This window comes from Pteropus alecto, unplaced genomic scaffold (assembly GCF_000325575.1).
Source record: "Pteropus alecto unplaced genomic scaffold, ASM32557v1 scaffold52, whole genome shotgun sequence".
NCBI lineage: Eukaryota > Metazoa > Chordata > Mammalia > Chiroptera > Pteropodidae > Pteropus > Pteropus alecto.
The window spans coordinates 6257840-6273277 of record NW_006433941.1 but is presented as its reverse complement, the minus strand read 5'-3'; the positions used below and the strand labels follow the sequence as shown (position 1 = coordinate 6273277).

General features: G+C 48.9%; 1 protein-coding gene across 2 annotated transcripts in view; it reads right to left on the bottom strand.

Annotated features, from left to right (window-relative positions):
• MAP2K3 (mitogen-activated protein kinase kinase 3) overlaps positions 1 to 1462 on the bottom strand; it is a 28567-nt gene extending 27105 nt beyond the window's left edge. Inside the window, exon 1 of one of the 2 annotated variants that reach the window (XM_025044349.1) lies at positions 1202 to 1462. In XM_025044349.1, the coding sequence (XP_024900117.1) occupies positions 1202 to 1250 (49 nt within the window). In that variant the 5' untranslated portion in view covers positions 1251 to 1462. The remainder of the gene's footprint in view (positions 1 to 1201) is intronic. The other variant, XM_006908470.3, reaches the window with a different exon arrangement.
• Between the last annotated feature and the right edge of the window lie 13976 nt (positions 1463 to 15438).

Sequence of the window (15438 nt, the reverse complement as noted above, 5' to 3'; positions counted from 1 at the left end):
CCTACTATGCACCAGGCACCATGCTGAGGTCTTCGCCTCATCACCTATGCTTGCTTAAAACTCTTTAGTAGTCACTGTCTCACATTATATTCGAGTCCACAGAAGATAGATGTGATGACTCCCATTTTACAGATAAGGAAACTGAGGACCAGTGACACTCCTGCTGTTGGGGTGAGGCAGCTCATTCGTTACAGCTATGTCCGATTTGGAAATCTCTCACAATCCAGCCTGCTGAGACACCAACATGCCAAAAACATCCTTTCCTCTTCCTGCAAAAAATCCCCCTTCCACCCTCCAAGCCTCATCCTTCCCCTCCGCATGACAAATCCTGCTGCCACCGCAGCTGCCACCTCACAAAAATTTCCAGGAAGGCCAGATACTTGGAGAAGACAAGTGTAAGCCCATTACACAGCCAGCACCCTGGGCTGGCAGCTGGCCCGGGACCCACAGACAGCAAGGACAGGCCTGGTAGCAATCAACTCTGGGAACACTGGGGTAGGGGCGGCAGGGTGAGGTCCCCAAGTGCAGAGAGAAGCATGCAAGTCATGACAAGAAGGAACCCATGGAGAGGGGGCTGTGCATTAGGGTGGGGTTGGAGGCCAAGAGAAGTTCCCAGGGGACAGAGCTGCAGGATGGAACGCAGGACAGCCAGGGATAGGGCAATGTGGGGCCTACAAGGATGGGGAGAGTTGGGGGAGAGGACAGGGAGTTCTGAGCTAGAGTGTAACCAGGGCAACCCACGGGGGAGGGTGAGTAGGGTACAATGAGGTCCCCAGCAGCAGAGCACCGCTGGGGCCCAAACAGAGAGTCAGTCAAATCCCAGCATGGTCACAGCCCTGCGACCCGGGTGTGGAAGGGTGCAGGATCAGAGTGAATCCCACCTGGGTCCAGCTGAGGAACCCATATTGGGAGAGTTCCTGTCCTAAATGAGAAGGTCAGAGTGAGGTTCCTGACCTGGCGCAGGGTGATCACAACGAGATCCTAGCCAGAGTTCAGGCCTGGGTGCAGTTCCAAGGCCTAAATCGGGAATCCGGGTGAGGTCCCAGGCTGGGACCCGGATCCGAATAGGGTGGGTTTCTTGGCCAGGGTGCTACCTGGGTCCGGAACGGGCTGGGGTAGGATCACGCAAAGGTCAGGATTCGCAGCCTGGGCCCAGATTGGGCGCGGGGGTCGAGCCGCAGTCACGGCGGGTCGCTCCTACCTTTGGACTGGGGTATGCTGGCAGGCTGGCTCGAGGCGGGCGACTCCATGGTGCAGGCGGTCCAGGGACGGCAGCGGGGACTAATCTAGAAGACAGCGGGCTCGACTCGGGAGGAGAGCGTTCATGGCTGCGGACAGGGAGCCCGGACGCCGAGCAGGAGCAGAGGCGGGCTGAGCAGAACCGAGACCGCGACGGGCGGCGCCGGAGCCAGACTGTGAAGCACCGCAGGAGCCTGGGTCGGATGGCGCTGGCGCAGGCCCCGACCCCGCGTGCCGATTGGCCTGCCAGTCTCCAGGGCCCGTCCCCTGCCTATCAAACGCCTGCCTGACCCTGCCTGTCAAGCACAAGCCTCGCCCTCTGCAGGCCCAGAATCCGGCTCCTCTCACTGTCTGTCAAGCCCGCCAACCGGGAAACCCAAGCCCAGTCAGGCTCCTCCCCTTTCTAGGCTTGAGCCGTGTCCTTCACACTGCCTGTCAAGACACAATCCCGGCCCACTCCTCCAGACCTGCGGAGCCCGCCTCTCGCCTGTCAGGCTTTAGGCCCGGCCCCTGCACCTCCCCCCACCCCACCTCCCACTCTGCCCAGCCCGCTATTCCCCGCCAGTGCGCTTTGTGGGCCCGCCCGGGGTGAGTAATCTTGTAAGAAAAACCCAGATACCCTAGAGTGGCCCAGCAGCGGCCCTGGGAACCCGGAAGGTAGGGTGCTGCGGAGGGGTTAAAAGTGCGCCCCGGGGTGAGATCAGGGTTCAAATACCGACTTGGCTACTTTCTAGCGGTGACCTTGGGCAAGTCAGGTAACCCCCGAGCCTGAGTTTTTGCTTCTGTAAAAGAGGGACTGTAAAAGCCCTGTCTCCTGGCTCTGCTGATGAGAACAGACCCGGGTTTTCGTGGACAGTGTTTGTTGACTGAACGTTGGAAAAGGCTTAGCACAATACTCAGCATGCGCACATTCCCTGCTTCACCTAACATCCACTGAGCGTCCACGGTGCATCAGGCCCAATCAACTCTGGGGATACAGTGGTGAATGTGAAGCCCGCAAATGAGCTTTAATGGTTTTGTCGTTACTGTCCCCCGTTCTGCATATGATGAAACTGAGTCTTGGAAGGAGTAAGATAGCATTTCAATGCATTTTACTCCAGTCAGCAAGCTCTCCTCTCCCCCTGGGGCCTCAATCTGCTCATCTGTATAATGGCCAGATCAGTCAGTCTTCCCTTCTGCTCCCACATGGAGCCTTGGTGGATTTCAAGAGCCACTGACTAATCTGGTGCTGGGATCAGGAGAGTCGGTTGGAAGCCATGGGCTCGCAAGGCCAGGAAGTACCTGACAAAAGTCAAGGGGCAGCCCCTTGCCTCCAGGCAAGCATGATGGTGTGCTTTGCCAGGGACCTCTTGTTATGGAGGCAGATTCCACCACCTGCTAGAAACTCTTGGAGCAGGGGGTTGACATCTGCTTGCGCATTAGTAAAACAGGGGTGATCCCTGCAGGGCCCCACCTACACAGTGACGGGGAAGGCCAGATGAGATAAAGGGGGGATGGGGAGAGCTTATAATTATCATTATTCTCTTCCTGCATCTCTTGTTCACCCTTTCTAGGCAGTAGGTAGAAAGTCATGAGCTATGGGCTCAGGTATAGATTTGAATGTCAACTCTGCCACTTACTAGAAATCACTGAACAGTTCTATGTGTTTTCCATGGAGACAATGAGGTCTCTTTGAAATCAGTCTATGAGCTCAGGGTTGGAAGTGCCTGGCTCAAGGCCTAGCACTCACTAGATGCCCAGGAAATATTTGTACACACACTGTGGGCCACCTCCTACAGGAAGCCACACTCTCTTTACCACTCCTAGGTATCTGGAGTGGCCCAGAGCACTCTGTCCCAAATGGGCCATGTGACCTTGGGCCAGTCATTTCCCTTGAAGACCTGAGGCTATCCATCTATAAAATGGGCACCCAGCAGCAGCTACCTCCCTACCAAGACTGCAAGCCTGGCCCAGTGGGTTTTCACGGTTCAGGCCCTGCTGACCACTCAGACTTCTGTTCCTCCCATGTTCTTTCTCACCTTTTCTGCTCCTTGCTCTGTTCAGGGGTCTTAGTGCTGCCCCTTGAACATACCTATACTGGTCTTGCCTCAGGGCCTTTGCCCTTGCTATTCCCTCTGCCTAGAACATCTTTCCCCGCTACCCTCCCTCCATGATTCCTGAGGCTGGTTCCCTTTCATCCTACAGGCTACCTCTTAAATGAACTCCCCTAAGAGTCCTTCCTGGTCATGCCTCAGGTTTTAATTCTCTGTACAGCACTCATCCCTCCAATGCCTTTCTTATTTACTGTTTTTACCCTCTAGATTGTTGGTCCCTCCTGGGCAGAAATCTTGCAAACTCATTCTCTGCTGCATTCCTGATGCATAGCTCAGGTCCTACCGCATAGTAGGTGCCTAATAAATATTTGAAGAATGAACAAAGGAAGGATGAAACACATGCCATAAACATTAATGAAATGACTCTAGTCCCATGCCAGTCTCCTGGGTGCCCATATGACTCAGACAAGGCCCTCCAGTTGGAGGAGTTGACAGGGTTAGTTGGAGAGTCTGACAGACAGATCCAAGAATCACAAAACTTGTGTGGGGTGCTATAAATAGATGCATGAGCAAGAGTTCCAGACTCCACCTGGGTGAGGTTAGGGAAGGCTCCTCAGAGGAGGTGACTTTGATACTGGACCTTTAAGGATCAGTAGGAGCTTGTCAGGTAGAGAAGCAAGAAAGTTTCCCTGGAAAGGTTTGGAGGTATGAAAGAGGCCACACATGAGAGCCATGCTGGGGTGCAGAGCTGCATTGCTGCTGGGGTAGGGAGTACTACTGGAGAGCTTCTTTTTCTCTTCCTAGCTGTTTGCAGCAACATCTGTTGGCCTCTCTCTGCCTCTAAGTAGCACAGTGAGACTGGAGAACTCCACAACCACTCAGAAACTAGAAGGTACATTTGACAGGGTCACAACAGGCTACCTCTTACCCTGACTCCTAGAAGAAAGATCCCAAACACCCCTCTCTGTAAACTCAGGGAAACTGAGTCACAGGTGAAAAGGGGTATGACTGAAGTCATGATGTGGGTGTGAGCTGAGGTGGGCAGGACCTGAGGTGACAGAGGGCTGGAGATAGAATGGTCTGAAGGATCTGGGCAGCTCATTCATTCATTCAACAACTATTTATTGAACACTTACTGTGCCTAGCATGGAGGGCACAGCACTAAACAAGATACAACTCCCTGCCTTCAGGAGGTGACAGCTTGGTGGGCAAGCAAGACAAGCAAAATGCCTAAGTGAAATTATAGTCTGTTACAGGATGATAAGTTCTCCTGGGGAAATGAGGGATGGGGACATGGCCTGTGTCTAGGGATGGGGGCTGTAATTTTAGAGAGGAAGGTCAGGAAAAGCCTCACTGGATGATAACGTAAGCACAGACATGAGGGAGGAGTCATGAGGATGTCTGGGGTAGACATTCCAGGCAGAGGGAACATCATGTGCAGAGGCCCTGAAGTGAATGGCTTATAGGGGAATAACAGTACAGCTGGAGTAGTGGGAGATGATGGGGCCCCTGTTCTCAGCTACATGCATTCTTGCATATGCTCATTCACAGGCCTTTGCACAGTCCCAACCCCTCTTTCACACCCGTGTAAGTCCACACACCCCAAATACACGTGCACACAACCTGCATAAACACAGCAGGGTGCACGAGAGTGACATGCACGTTGAGTAGCCACACAGGCTCAAGTACATTCACAGACACTATCCACATTCACAGCTGTGCCAGCTGCAATCCCTGATATCCGCAGAGGCCTCCACAGCTTGCTGATTCACAGTGTCCTCTGGTGGCCAATTCTGGTATGGCGCAGAACGTCAGCGGGCCACTCTTTGGAGCCCTGAGCAGTATCAGTGACCCTCTCTGCCCCTCCTTTCCCTCTGTGCTTCCTGCCCCCAGTTACTCCACACTGCAGCCAGAGAAAGTCCTAAAACACAGGGCTTGACAAGCTCCAAACCCTGCTAAGGCTCCTCCTAAGTGAGGAACTGCCCCAAACATCTCCCTAGTCCAGCCACTCCCAGCCTAAGCTCTCCTCCCTGGATCTTTATTTGCAAAAGCTGTTCCTGCAGCGAAGAATGCTCTTCCCTGCCTTCTATACCTGAATCATTCCTACTCCCCTTCAAGGAGAACCAGTTCTGACAACAGGAGAAGAGGTTCTCCCTGGCACCTTCACCTCCAATGCCCCCACCCGGCCCCTCTCATCAGGGACTCCCACTCTGCCAGTGGTCACATCCCCATCTGCCTCTCCATCAAACTTGTGCTGCTCCAAAGCAGGGCCTGGGGCTGGTTTCTTCTGGCCCAGCATCGGGCTAGCTGGAAGTGGTGCTTTCGGGCAGTAAGAAGCTATCCTTGAGGAGATTTGTAGGGAGGCAGGAGCCCTAATTCAGGATCAGGCTCGGAAGTTGCAGCGTACAAAGGAGAAAACTGTGAGGACGAGACTCAATGGCTCGATTTAAATTGTCACCACTCACAAGTATCAAAGGGTGAATTCATACATATTAGATAGCTCCACTAGCAAAATAGAAAGTACCATTTTTAGAGCACTTACTATATGCTAATCCTTGAAGCACATCATCTCATGGACTCGCTCCAATGAAAGATGTATGAGAGCAGTGACTTTGCTTTGGTCAGTGAGGTATTCTGGTACTCAGTGAACAGCTGTGGAATTACCTCACCCCAGCAAGGTAAGAAACATGGGAAAACTGAGGCTCGGAGAGGTGCCAGAGGTCACTGGTAATGGCAGAGCTATTGTTGGAACTGTCAGATACAGTTTTCCCTGCCTTTTCCTGCACATGCTTCCATTAAAATATTTTGCAACACCCTTCTTCTGAGCAAAACAAGTCACCCTTTAGCTCCCTCCACTGCTTTCTGTTAAGATTCCAAGCTCTTTTGCTTCTGATGGAGGCTCAGGCCTGAAGGGTTGCAAAGAAACCCCGAGACAGTCTCAGTAGCCTGTCCAGGCTCCTTGGGCCTCTAAGTACCCCAGGAGTCTCGGCCCGGAGCCTGTCTGTCCCTGGTCCTCACATGTGACACTTCCTGCCCTGGAGGTGGGGACAAGCATTTATTGATACTTGTTGCACTCCAAGCCTGAGACTTAACATGACCTGATGAGGCCAATGGGGCTAGACCCTCATCTCACAGATGAGGAAACTGAGGCCCAAGGCTTTAAGCAGCTTGTCCACATCCCACTGCCAGGCAGGATGAAACCAGGCTTTTAACTCAGATCATCAGAACAGCCTACTATGTATTAGGCATTTTACTAGAAGGCTCATGCTTGTTATCCTGTACCCAGGACCTCAGAGTTGTTCTTATCACCAAGGTACAGGAGAGAAGTACAGCAAACACAGAGACAAGCAACTTGCCCAAGATCATACAACCAGGGAGAAGAAAAGCAGAACTGCATGTGGATCAGGCTGACTCCATGACCTGGGTGCATCTCAATATCTGCTTGCAAAGGGCTGTTTTTGAATCTGAGGGGTATCCTAGCTCCCCCAGGAAGTAGTTGAGTGACCTTGAGCCAATCACTTGTCTCAGCCAGGTCTTGGAGATCATCACATGAGCCAATCACTTGTCTCAGCCATGCTTTGGAGATCATCACATCCATTCTTTTCAGTGTTTCCATCCCCTTTCAGCCATCCTCAAGCCTGGGCTTATAGCCTTCCCATGATGAGGGGATCACCCTCTCATTGGCAGTGTCTTCCATTCCCCAGGAAACTCTGACCGTAACCACCTTCTTCCTTAAATGATGCTGAAGTTGTCTCCTGGAGATCCCAAGCTCAAATCCATCTATCCATCTATCTATCCATCCATCCATCCATCCCACATAAATTCTCGAGCATCTATTTTTACCTGATACTGTGTTAAGTGCTGAGGAGACAGTGAAGAACAAGAGAAATCAATCCTCATCTTCTGTAGTAGGAAACCATCAGATACAAGGTCCCTGCCTTCATGGAGCAAACCTGGAGGAGGCTGAGAAAGAAGGCAAATACATGAATGAAAGTAAATATATAAAATAATTTCAAATAGTGATAAGGGCTATGAACAAAAGCCAAGCAGGGTGATGTAGCAGAGAGGCACTGGGGTAGCTTCATAAGATAAAGTGGTTAAGGAGGGCTTCCTGGAAGAAATGTCCTCTGAGCTCAGATTTAGGTGACAAAAAGACCCATGTGAAACTGGGGGTAGGAACTAACTTAAAATAGTCCATGGCACATAGAAGGGGAGAGGGTGAGGGGGACTTCTAGTTAAATATGAACTGAACTGGGATGTTTTTCTCCCTTCCCTCCCAAAACACGCTAAAATGACAGTAAAATTTAAAAACTTTAAGGCATAAACTTAGAAGGGCAAAGAGAACAAAAAAGTCAATGACAGGGACAAGAGGAACCTACAAAATTTTTAAAGCTGGAAAATAGAAAAATGGTAACCAACTTAACCAAATGGAAGAAGGTGAAATCAAAGCGTGCAGGGGGAGGGAGCTCATCTAAGGCCAGACCAGTGACATGACAGCCCCCTAGAAACACTCAGCCTGGGAGGCACCAAGTTCCTCTGGAGGTGGAGGAGCAAGTGGGGATGGAAACAAAATGAGTTAAGAGTTCGTAAAAGGAGGAGTTATGCCTTACAACTTCCCAGAACCAAAGGTCATAAGACTCCAGGTTGAAAGGATCCTGAGTACCCAGCTTGATGAGAGAAGAAGAGAAGGCAATTATTGACTCCTAGAAAAACAAATAACACAAAATAGAAAATGTAGTCCTAAAGTACTGCATAGCTCAGCAGGGAACAATATTTACATAATTATAATATTGTAAACACCAAATAGTGATGTATCCAAAAATTGTGATGAAATGAGAGTAGGCCTTTGAGGGAGAAGCGCAGGGGTCCATGTGTAAGAGAACTAAATCCTTATCTTCTATAGTAGGAAACCATCAAATACTGTCTAAAATTGAAAAGAAAGAAAAGAAATAGCAATGTCGGCATGTAACGGAGAAATAAGAAGGGAAGAACTAAAAACTGGAGGCACTTACACTAGAATATTGGCTGTGGGAGGGTAGGGACTTGGTCTGCTTGGGTCACCGCTATATTCCCAATGCCTAGTACTGAGTCTGGTATACAGTAAACGCTCAATTTCTGTTTCCCATGGGTGTGAGAAGGCAACTGCTGTGTTTTGATGTTCTTATAAGCCTTGTAGAACTGTTTGACTTTTAACACTATGTGCATGCATTGCTTTAGTAAAAAGTAAAAGTAAACATTAAAGAAAAATTAAAAAGCCAGTGTCTAGAGTACAGCACAAGCAGGAGTACATGAGTAGTAGAACATGAGTTTAGGAGGCGAGTAGGCCCAAGTCGTGGAAGACCAAAAATGGAGTATTTTCAGAGGACCTTGAGTCATTCGGGGACTCTCCAGCCTGCAAGCCAAACGTTCAGGAAAAAAGGCACAAGTCACTCCCCAGAGCCATATGGATGAAGACACCAAGGCTGCCACTGCCAGACCTGGCGCTGTGACTATGTCCACCGCTGAAAGACCGGGTGCTGTCCTCCGCCCCAACCCCTCAGCCTGGTTTCCAGGCAGAGCCTCGCGCGGCCCTATTGGCTATGCCCTGTCACGTGCTTACAGCGCCCTGGGACGCGTGAGTCCGGCGTTCCCCACGTCTCCAGTGGAGGCGGCTCCTCCTGGGAAGGAGAGCTGCTGGAGGGACCCTAGGGCAGAGTATGCAGCCAAGCAGGTGAAGGGTGCTCTAGAAGGCCTGGGCTGGGAGAGGCTGCTGTTCAGTGTCCGGCTGCTGATGCAGGCCTTGGCTGGTATGTGACCTCGGGGCCAAGGGCCTGTCTGAGGGGCCTGGCCCAGAGATAGCTGGGACTGCGCAGCCCTGAATGCAGACTCAAAGTCAAGCCCCTGGTCCAGAACGGTACCTCACAGGAGCAGAAATAATACTGGTTTTTCTTTTTTTTCACGAGTGTTTCCAACCTCTCTGCACAGAAAAGAGGCCGCTTCTCCTCAGGAGAAAACTCCTGACCAGCTGGGCAAAAGCGCTGTTTGCAGCCCTGTTCTATAAAAGCTCCACCTTATGAAATGCCCTTGACTGCCACCCCCAGCCTGCTCCACAAAGGCTCAGCCATCCCAACCTCCCAAATGTTCTGTTTCCAGACCCTTTCCAGCAATCAGCAGGTCTTCCTCATATAAGGGGAGAAAGGGTGTTCAAGAGATTGATCTTGGGAAACTGCAAACATTCCTGGGTGGAAAGAATTTGTCCCCTGGGGAAAGGCAGTCTGCTGGGGAGAACTTGAGGCCACCAGTGAAGGAATTTATTTCTTCCCATGGTGCCCAGCATTCAGACTGATTCAGACATCTGTCGGTTGGTGGTCAGGGTGTCCCAGGCTTGCTTAAACAAGTGGCTTCCTTTGCCCTCCTAAGCATACATTTCCACTGCCCTGGGTCTGGAAATGTAAACAATAATATAAATGAAACCATTTTAAAATGGAGACAGAGCTGCCATGCCAGAGGAACTGCCTTACATGTCTTATGCCTCAAACCTCAGAATGTTAAAACAGAGCAAAATAACCTTTTTACTGGGCCTAGGGCAACATTGTTCCAAAGAACTGTTTGCAGGGATGACAAGAAAGCAACTTATGATGACTACAGGACTGAAGATTAAAAACATTGTTAGAATTAACATTACTATGTTGTTTTCTGCACCAATAGAAAGGCCTTCCTTCTATTGATGTAATTGTTTCCCTTTCTCATAAATACTCATTGCCTTTGTCTCCTAATCAGAACATTATTTGGCCTTCTGCCTGAATCAGTGCTTCTGCAATAGCTATTTTTATTGATCTCAATAAATGCTTGTTGCCTCTCACTTAGAAAGGCCCTTTTATTTTTAGGTTAGCAGAGGTTCTTGTTTGTGCTTGGGAATTAGTGAACCAAGAAGTGACAGGAAGGATGGTCAGTCTTGCACACTTGGGGGTGTCCCCCAGCAGGGTTGTTCTGTTAATGACTTAAAGCTTTGGCCACTGCAGGAGGAGCTTCTGTGATGATCTTGTCCTTGGGGACTATGCAGGGACCCAGAAGGAGAGTACCAAGTCAGCACCCTTCTCAGGGCCACATGTCCCAAATGCAACCTCTTCTGCAGCTTGGCTAGTGAGAACTCTTCATTCTGCCTTCTGATCTCCACTTTGAGCCTTTGGAAAAGTTTTTTAAAGTTGCAGCCTGGTCCAAGTTGCAGAGTGGGAATGTAAGAAATACTCCAACAGGTCAGCCATGTGACTTCTGGGCACTGAGACTACAAGGAATGTGTCTTCTTTATTCTTTTTCGGTCAAACATTTCTGCAAGACCCATGTGTTATTTTTAATCTATATTAACTAAATAGTATTTTAATATGTGGATGAACTCCATTATTATAATTAATGTTAATTTAATAGTTCAATGTAAACATGCCATAATTATTTTTAACTCTGCCTGATCTTTACAACTCAAATTCTGCCTCTTACATGCAGCCTTCTTGGATTACTAAAACTGAGATCCTCTTGGGACTTGACACCATCTAGTGACCCAAGGCTCCAGACTCCAGTGATCTCTTGAGTTACAGCCAATCTTCTCTGATTCTAATCCAGCTGCATTGTTTCACAGGGGAGGGGTAAACAGTGCCTCTAGGGTTTGACCCTGGGCCCAGTTCCAAGCCAGCACTGCCTCTGCAGCCCCTAGCTCCTCTGCAGCTCCCAGCAAATATGTGTTGAGAAAGGAATGATGATCAGAGATGGAGAAAGTCACAAAATATTCCCTCTTCTTATCTTCTGGTGAGTTACAAACCTCCCTAAACTCAGTGGTACAAAACAACTATTTTATGATGCTCACGGCACAGCAAGGGTGGTCTACCTCTATCCCAGAGACATCTGCGGCCCCAGTCAGATTCATCTGGAGGCCTCTTCACTCACATGTCAGGAACCTGGGCCCAGCTGGGACTGTGGACTGGAGCACCTACACATAGCCTCTGTGTCTGGCCAAGGCTTCCTCACAGCATAGCAAATGGGCACCAAACATGAGCGGCCTAAGAGAACCAGGTGGAAGCTGCCTACACCTTTCAGATAGAGCATCAGAAGTCACACCGTATCACTTCTGCCTTACTCTGTTGGTTGAAGCAGCCCACCCAGTTTTAAGGGGAGGAGACATAGACCCTGCCTCAAAATTAAAGAAATGACAGAGAACTTGTAGCCATTTTTTAAAACCTCTACTCCACTTCTGCAATTTATCATGGACAATGACCATTCACGGAGACACCTACCACAATTTCCAGTGTGTCAGCATGTCTCCTAGGGCAGGGATGCTGGCAGGGACTCCTTCCTCCAGTGAGGAGGCTAGAGCAAGTCCAGATGGGATAGGTGGGGGCATGGAAGGTGAGTATGGGATCTGAGAAAGATTCGGAGGCCTTAGTGGCTGGCGGAAGGGGGCAGAGGTCAAAGGAGTAGGCCAGGGTAATGGAGAGGCTTGAAGTTTCCTGCCAGCTCAGGAGGAGGGTGCCAATCATAAAGATAAAACCAGGTGGGGCAGTACATGTGGGAAGAGAAGATAGTGAGCATGGTAGGGAACGTGTTGAGTTGAAGGGTTTGAAGCCACTTCATGTTCCTAGGCTGAGAGCCAGCACCACCTCCCCTAGGAAGCCTTCCCTGCCTCCAGGTGGAATTACTGTTCCCTTCTCTGGGCTCTCCCAGAACCCTGTGCTGCCCTCATCATACTGGATGGGAGCCCAAAAGCCCAGGCATGATGCATCTCTGGGTCCCCAGCCTCATCCATGGCAAAAGCAAGGCACCTCCAGGCTGAGGGGCCTCCCAGTGGAATCGGTATCCCACAACAGACTACCAAGTACCTCTGGGGTTGAATTCTGGCTCCTCCATTAACTCATGTGATCCCACATGAGTTACGGGATTTTGTAACTGCTATGAGCCTCAGTATCCTCCTCTGTGAAGTGGGGATTTGAGTAGTACTCACTTTAAAGAGGATGAGGATTAGAATGTGCCTGGCACATAGTTAGAACTCAGTGATACTTGGCTGTGAAATCAGCCCACTCCTGAGGCCTGGGAGCAGGAGAAGGCCTCAGGATCTGGGCCAGATCAATGGCCGCCTAGGGTCTCGTGCTGGATGTGTGGGCTCCCCTGAAGGACAAGCCTCAGCCTGGCCCTTCCCTCTGGGGTGTTCAGTCTGACCCAAAGACATACAAGAGAACGTAGGCACCTCCCCCAAAACCTCTGGGGCAGCCAGATTTAGAAAAAGGCAGGACATCTCAATTACTCAAAACACACCATGGGTGAGACACCTCAGAAAGTAGTATCAGAGGTGGCTTCCCAGAGAAGCTGGAGGAGGAGGAGGGAAGCCTGTTTGAAGGAAAAAAAAAAAAAAAGCCCAAAGCACTTGGGACCATTATTGTTGTGTTGTAGATAAGGAAACTGAGTCTCAGAAGGATAAAGTGGCTGCTCTAAGGCTGGTGGCAAACTATGACAGGAGGGGACACAAAGAGACCTGCAGTGAGGCTTGGGAAGAAGAGCAGCTAGGTAGGTCTGGGGCTGTGGAAAAAGAAAGGTTGGTGGCAAGGAATATGGCCCTGAGGGCAGCCTGGGTATATATGATGGCTAGAGATGCTGAGATTTCAGGGGCTTACAGACATGTGACAGTACTGACTATACACAGGGCAGGGGGTCAGAAGCCTTCTCACACATTACCTCATTAACTCCTATGGATGAAAAAGGGCCAAATTCTAAACGCAACAAGCTCAGGGGAGACCAGCATGGTGGGCCTTATAAATTCAGAGGCTGAAATTAACCACATAGGATGGCAAAAACTCCTAACTAAAAGCAGGTAGTCACATCCTGGGCCTGTAGCTTTCTTGACAAAGGTCAATCTTTACCTTAAGTGAGCGTGTTTATTATCTTTCTGCATCTAAGATAACAAACCCTTGGAATGTCAGAATAATCCCTTTTTTTCCCATACCCCTCGGGGCACAACCCACTGCACCAGAGCATGAGACTACAAAATCCCTCATAGTTATCCTGTCCCCTCATACCATCTCTATAGTGCTGTAAATTTTAACTAGTAATTTTCCTGTACCTACCAATGTAAAAGAATTATATGTCCCTCCATTTTACTTTTTATCCAGTCCCAGGTATTTCCCCTCTTTGCTCTCTCCTGCCCCCTTAATCTATCACCAGTGAACCCTCCTTATGTCTCCTCTTTTAACTCTACGAAATAAAATTAGCTGCAAAACTGCCATTCTCCAGAGCATTTTCTTAACCCATTGAGATTTTGCTTCCCGGCAATTGTCATCAGTTTGGCTCAAATAAACTCATTAAAAATTATCTCCAGGTTTGTACGTTTGTTACACGATGCTTACTTGGCATAGTCAGCAGAATTCCAAAGAAGCCCACCCAGGACCACCCTGCAGACCCAGACCCAAGTGCTAGGTACCAGCAGGGGCCCGTTGAGCTCCACCAGCTTCCCACTTTGCATCAGATGAACTTGGGAGAGTTCTTAGAATTTAAGGTAGGAGGCCCTGACTTTATTTAAGCTGTTTTTAAAAATCCTCAAGGTGGCATTAAAGGTTAAGTGTTGAGATAACTTAGGGACAGGAGAAAAAATTGGGTGGCTGGTTTTTGATTTTGGCTTTTCAATTGGAATTGTTTATTTCAAGTCTGAACAAAACCTTTGCTAAATAAATGAAAGTCTGAACTCGTTCAGCTCCGAAGTTAAGGGGCATTTGCTCCCTCCAGCTCGAATTTCGGGTATTAGTTGACTAAGGATCTATGTGGAGGTGTTTGAAGGTACCCCTCAAAACAAGCAGTGGCCCCATAGGGAATTTCAACACAACTGTAATTAAATAATTGACTCATCTGGGGACGCGCACATGAAGGCTGGTTACCTACTGCTCCAAGTCCTCACAGTTGTATTAGACAGCTGGGGAGAGAAACCCAGACACATAAGAATGTTGAAGCTATTCGGGAGGTGACAGCCTCTGGAGCTCAACCCATAAGCAGCACGCGTCAACTCACTACACAATATTCCTAGAAATTTGTTCAGACTCTGCAGATCTCAAAAGCAAACTAAAATTAACATGGGAAATCATGCCTCTTAAAGCCAACAAGCTCCCAGACCCAAGCCCCCATTAATTCCCTGCATATGTACAATTCCTAGGGAATATTTACTTGTAAGTACTTACAGAAATGGGAAGATTTAACTAGAAGTGATATCAACTTAAGATGACCAAATTGGAGTTATTTTGACACCTAAATTAATTTTTTGTGCACAATTAGAAAAAGCTGGCTCTGAAATCAAACTGAATGAATGGGAGGCTTTCTTTAATTGGATAATAGAAGCCTCTGAAACAGAGCATTTTCTTAATTCATTGAGATTTGGCTTCCTGGCAATTGTCATCAGTTTGGTTCATTAAACTCAATAAAATTCTCTACAAGTTTGGCCATTCCTTATGTCAACATTTACCACCCAAAGTTGTGTTTCAGAGAAGTTAGGCGAGTCTCCTAGGTCACACAGCAAAGCTAGCACAGAGCAGGCCTATTGACTCCAAAGCCAGTGTTCTTGCTCTGGGGACAGAGGGAAGATGTGAGGCCCTGAGGACCAGCGTCACCCCCCAACTTGATGTGCAACTTGGTCAATCCATTTTTCTTCTCTGGGCCTCAGTTTCCACCTTTGTAAAGTGAAACTATAATAGAGCCGCCCTTATAGAGCTCTGGGAGGAGAGAGGGAAGAGAAAGGGTTGAGAAGTGCTGACTCTGGCCTCATCCCAACCAACCCAAACACCCACTCTTACACTGGGTGAGGAAAATGAATTAGGAAGGTAAATCATTGGAGGAAAGAAAAGACACTTCTTCCTTCTCTTTGGGTCTCAGTTTCCCCGTCTTGCAGTGGGAGTGAATTGGACTAAATGACAGTTGGCAAACTGGGACCACTTCTAGCACCCACATATGTTTGGTTGTACCTCCATGGTTACTTTCTCCACCTTTCTCCCCAAATTTTTATTATGAAAAATTTCAAGCACACCTGATGCTCATTGTTCACACTTGGCCACTGTGCTCTTTCTCTCTCTCTCTCTTTGTCCCCATATAGGTATGTATTGCTTTCTGAATTGTTTGAGGGTAAGTTACTAACATCATAACCTTTGCTTCTAACCCTTCAGCACAA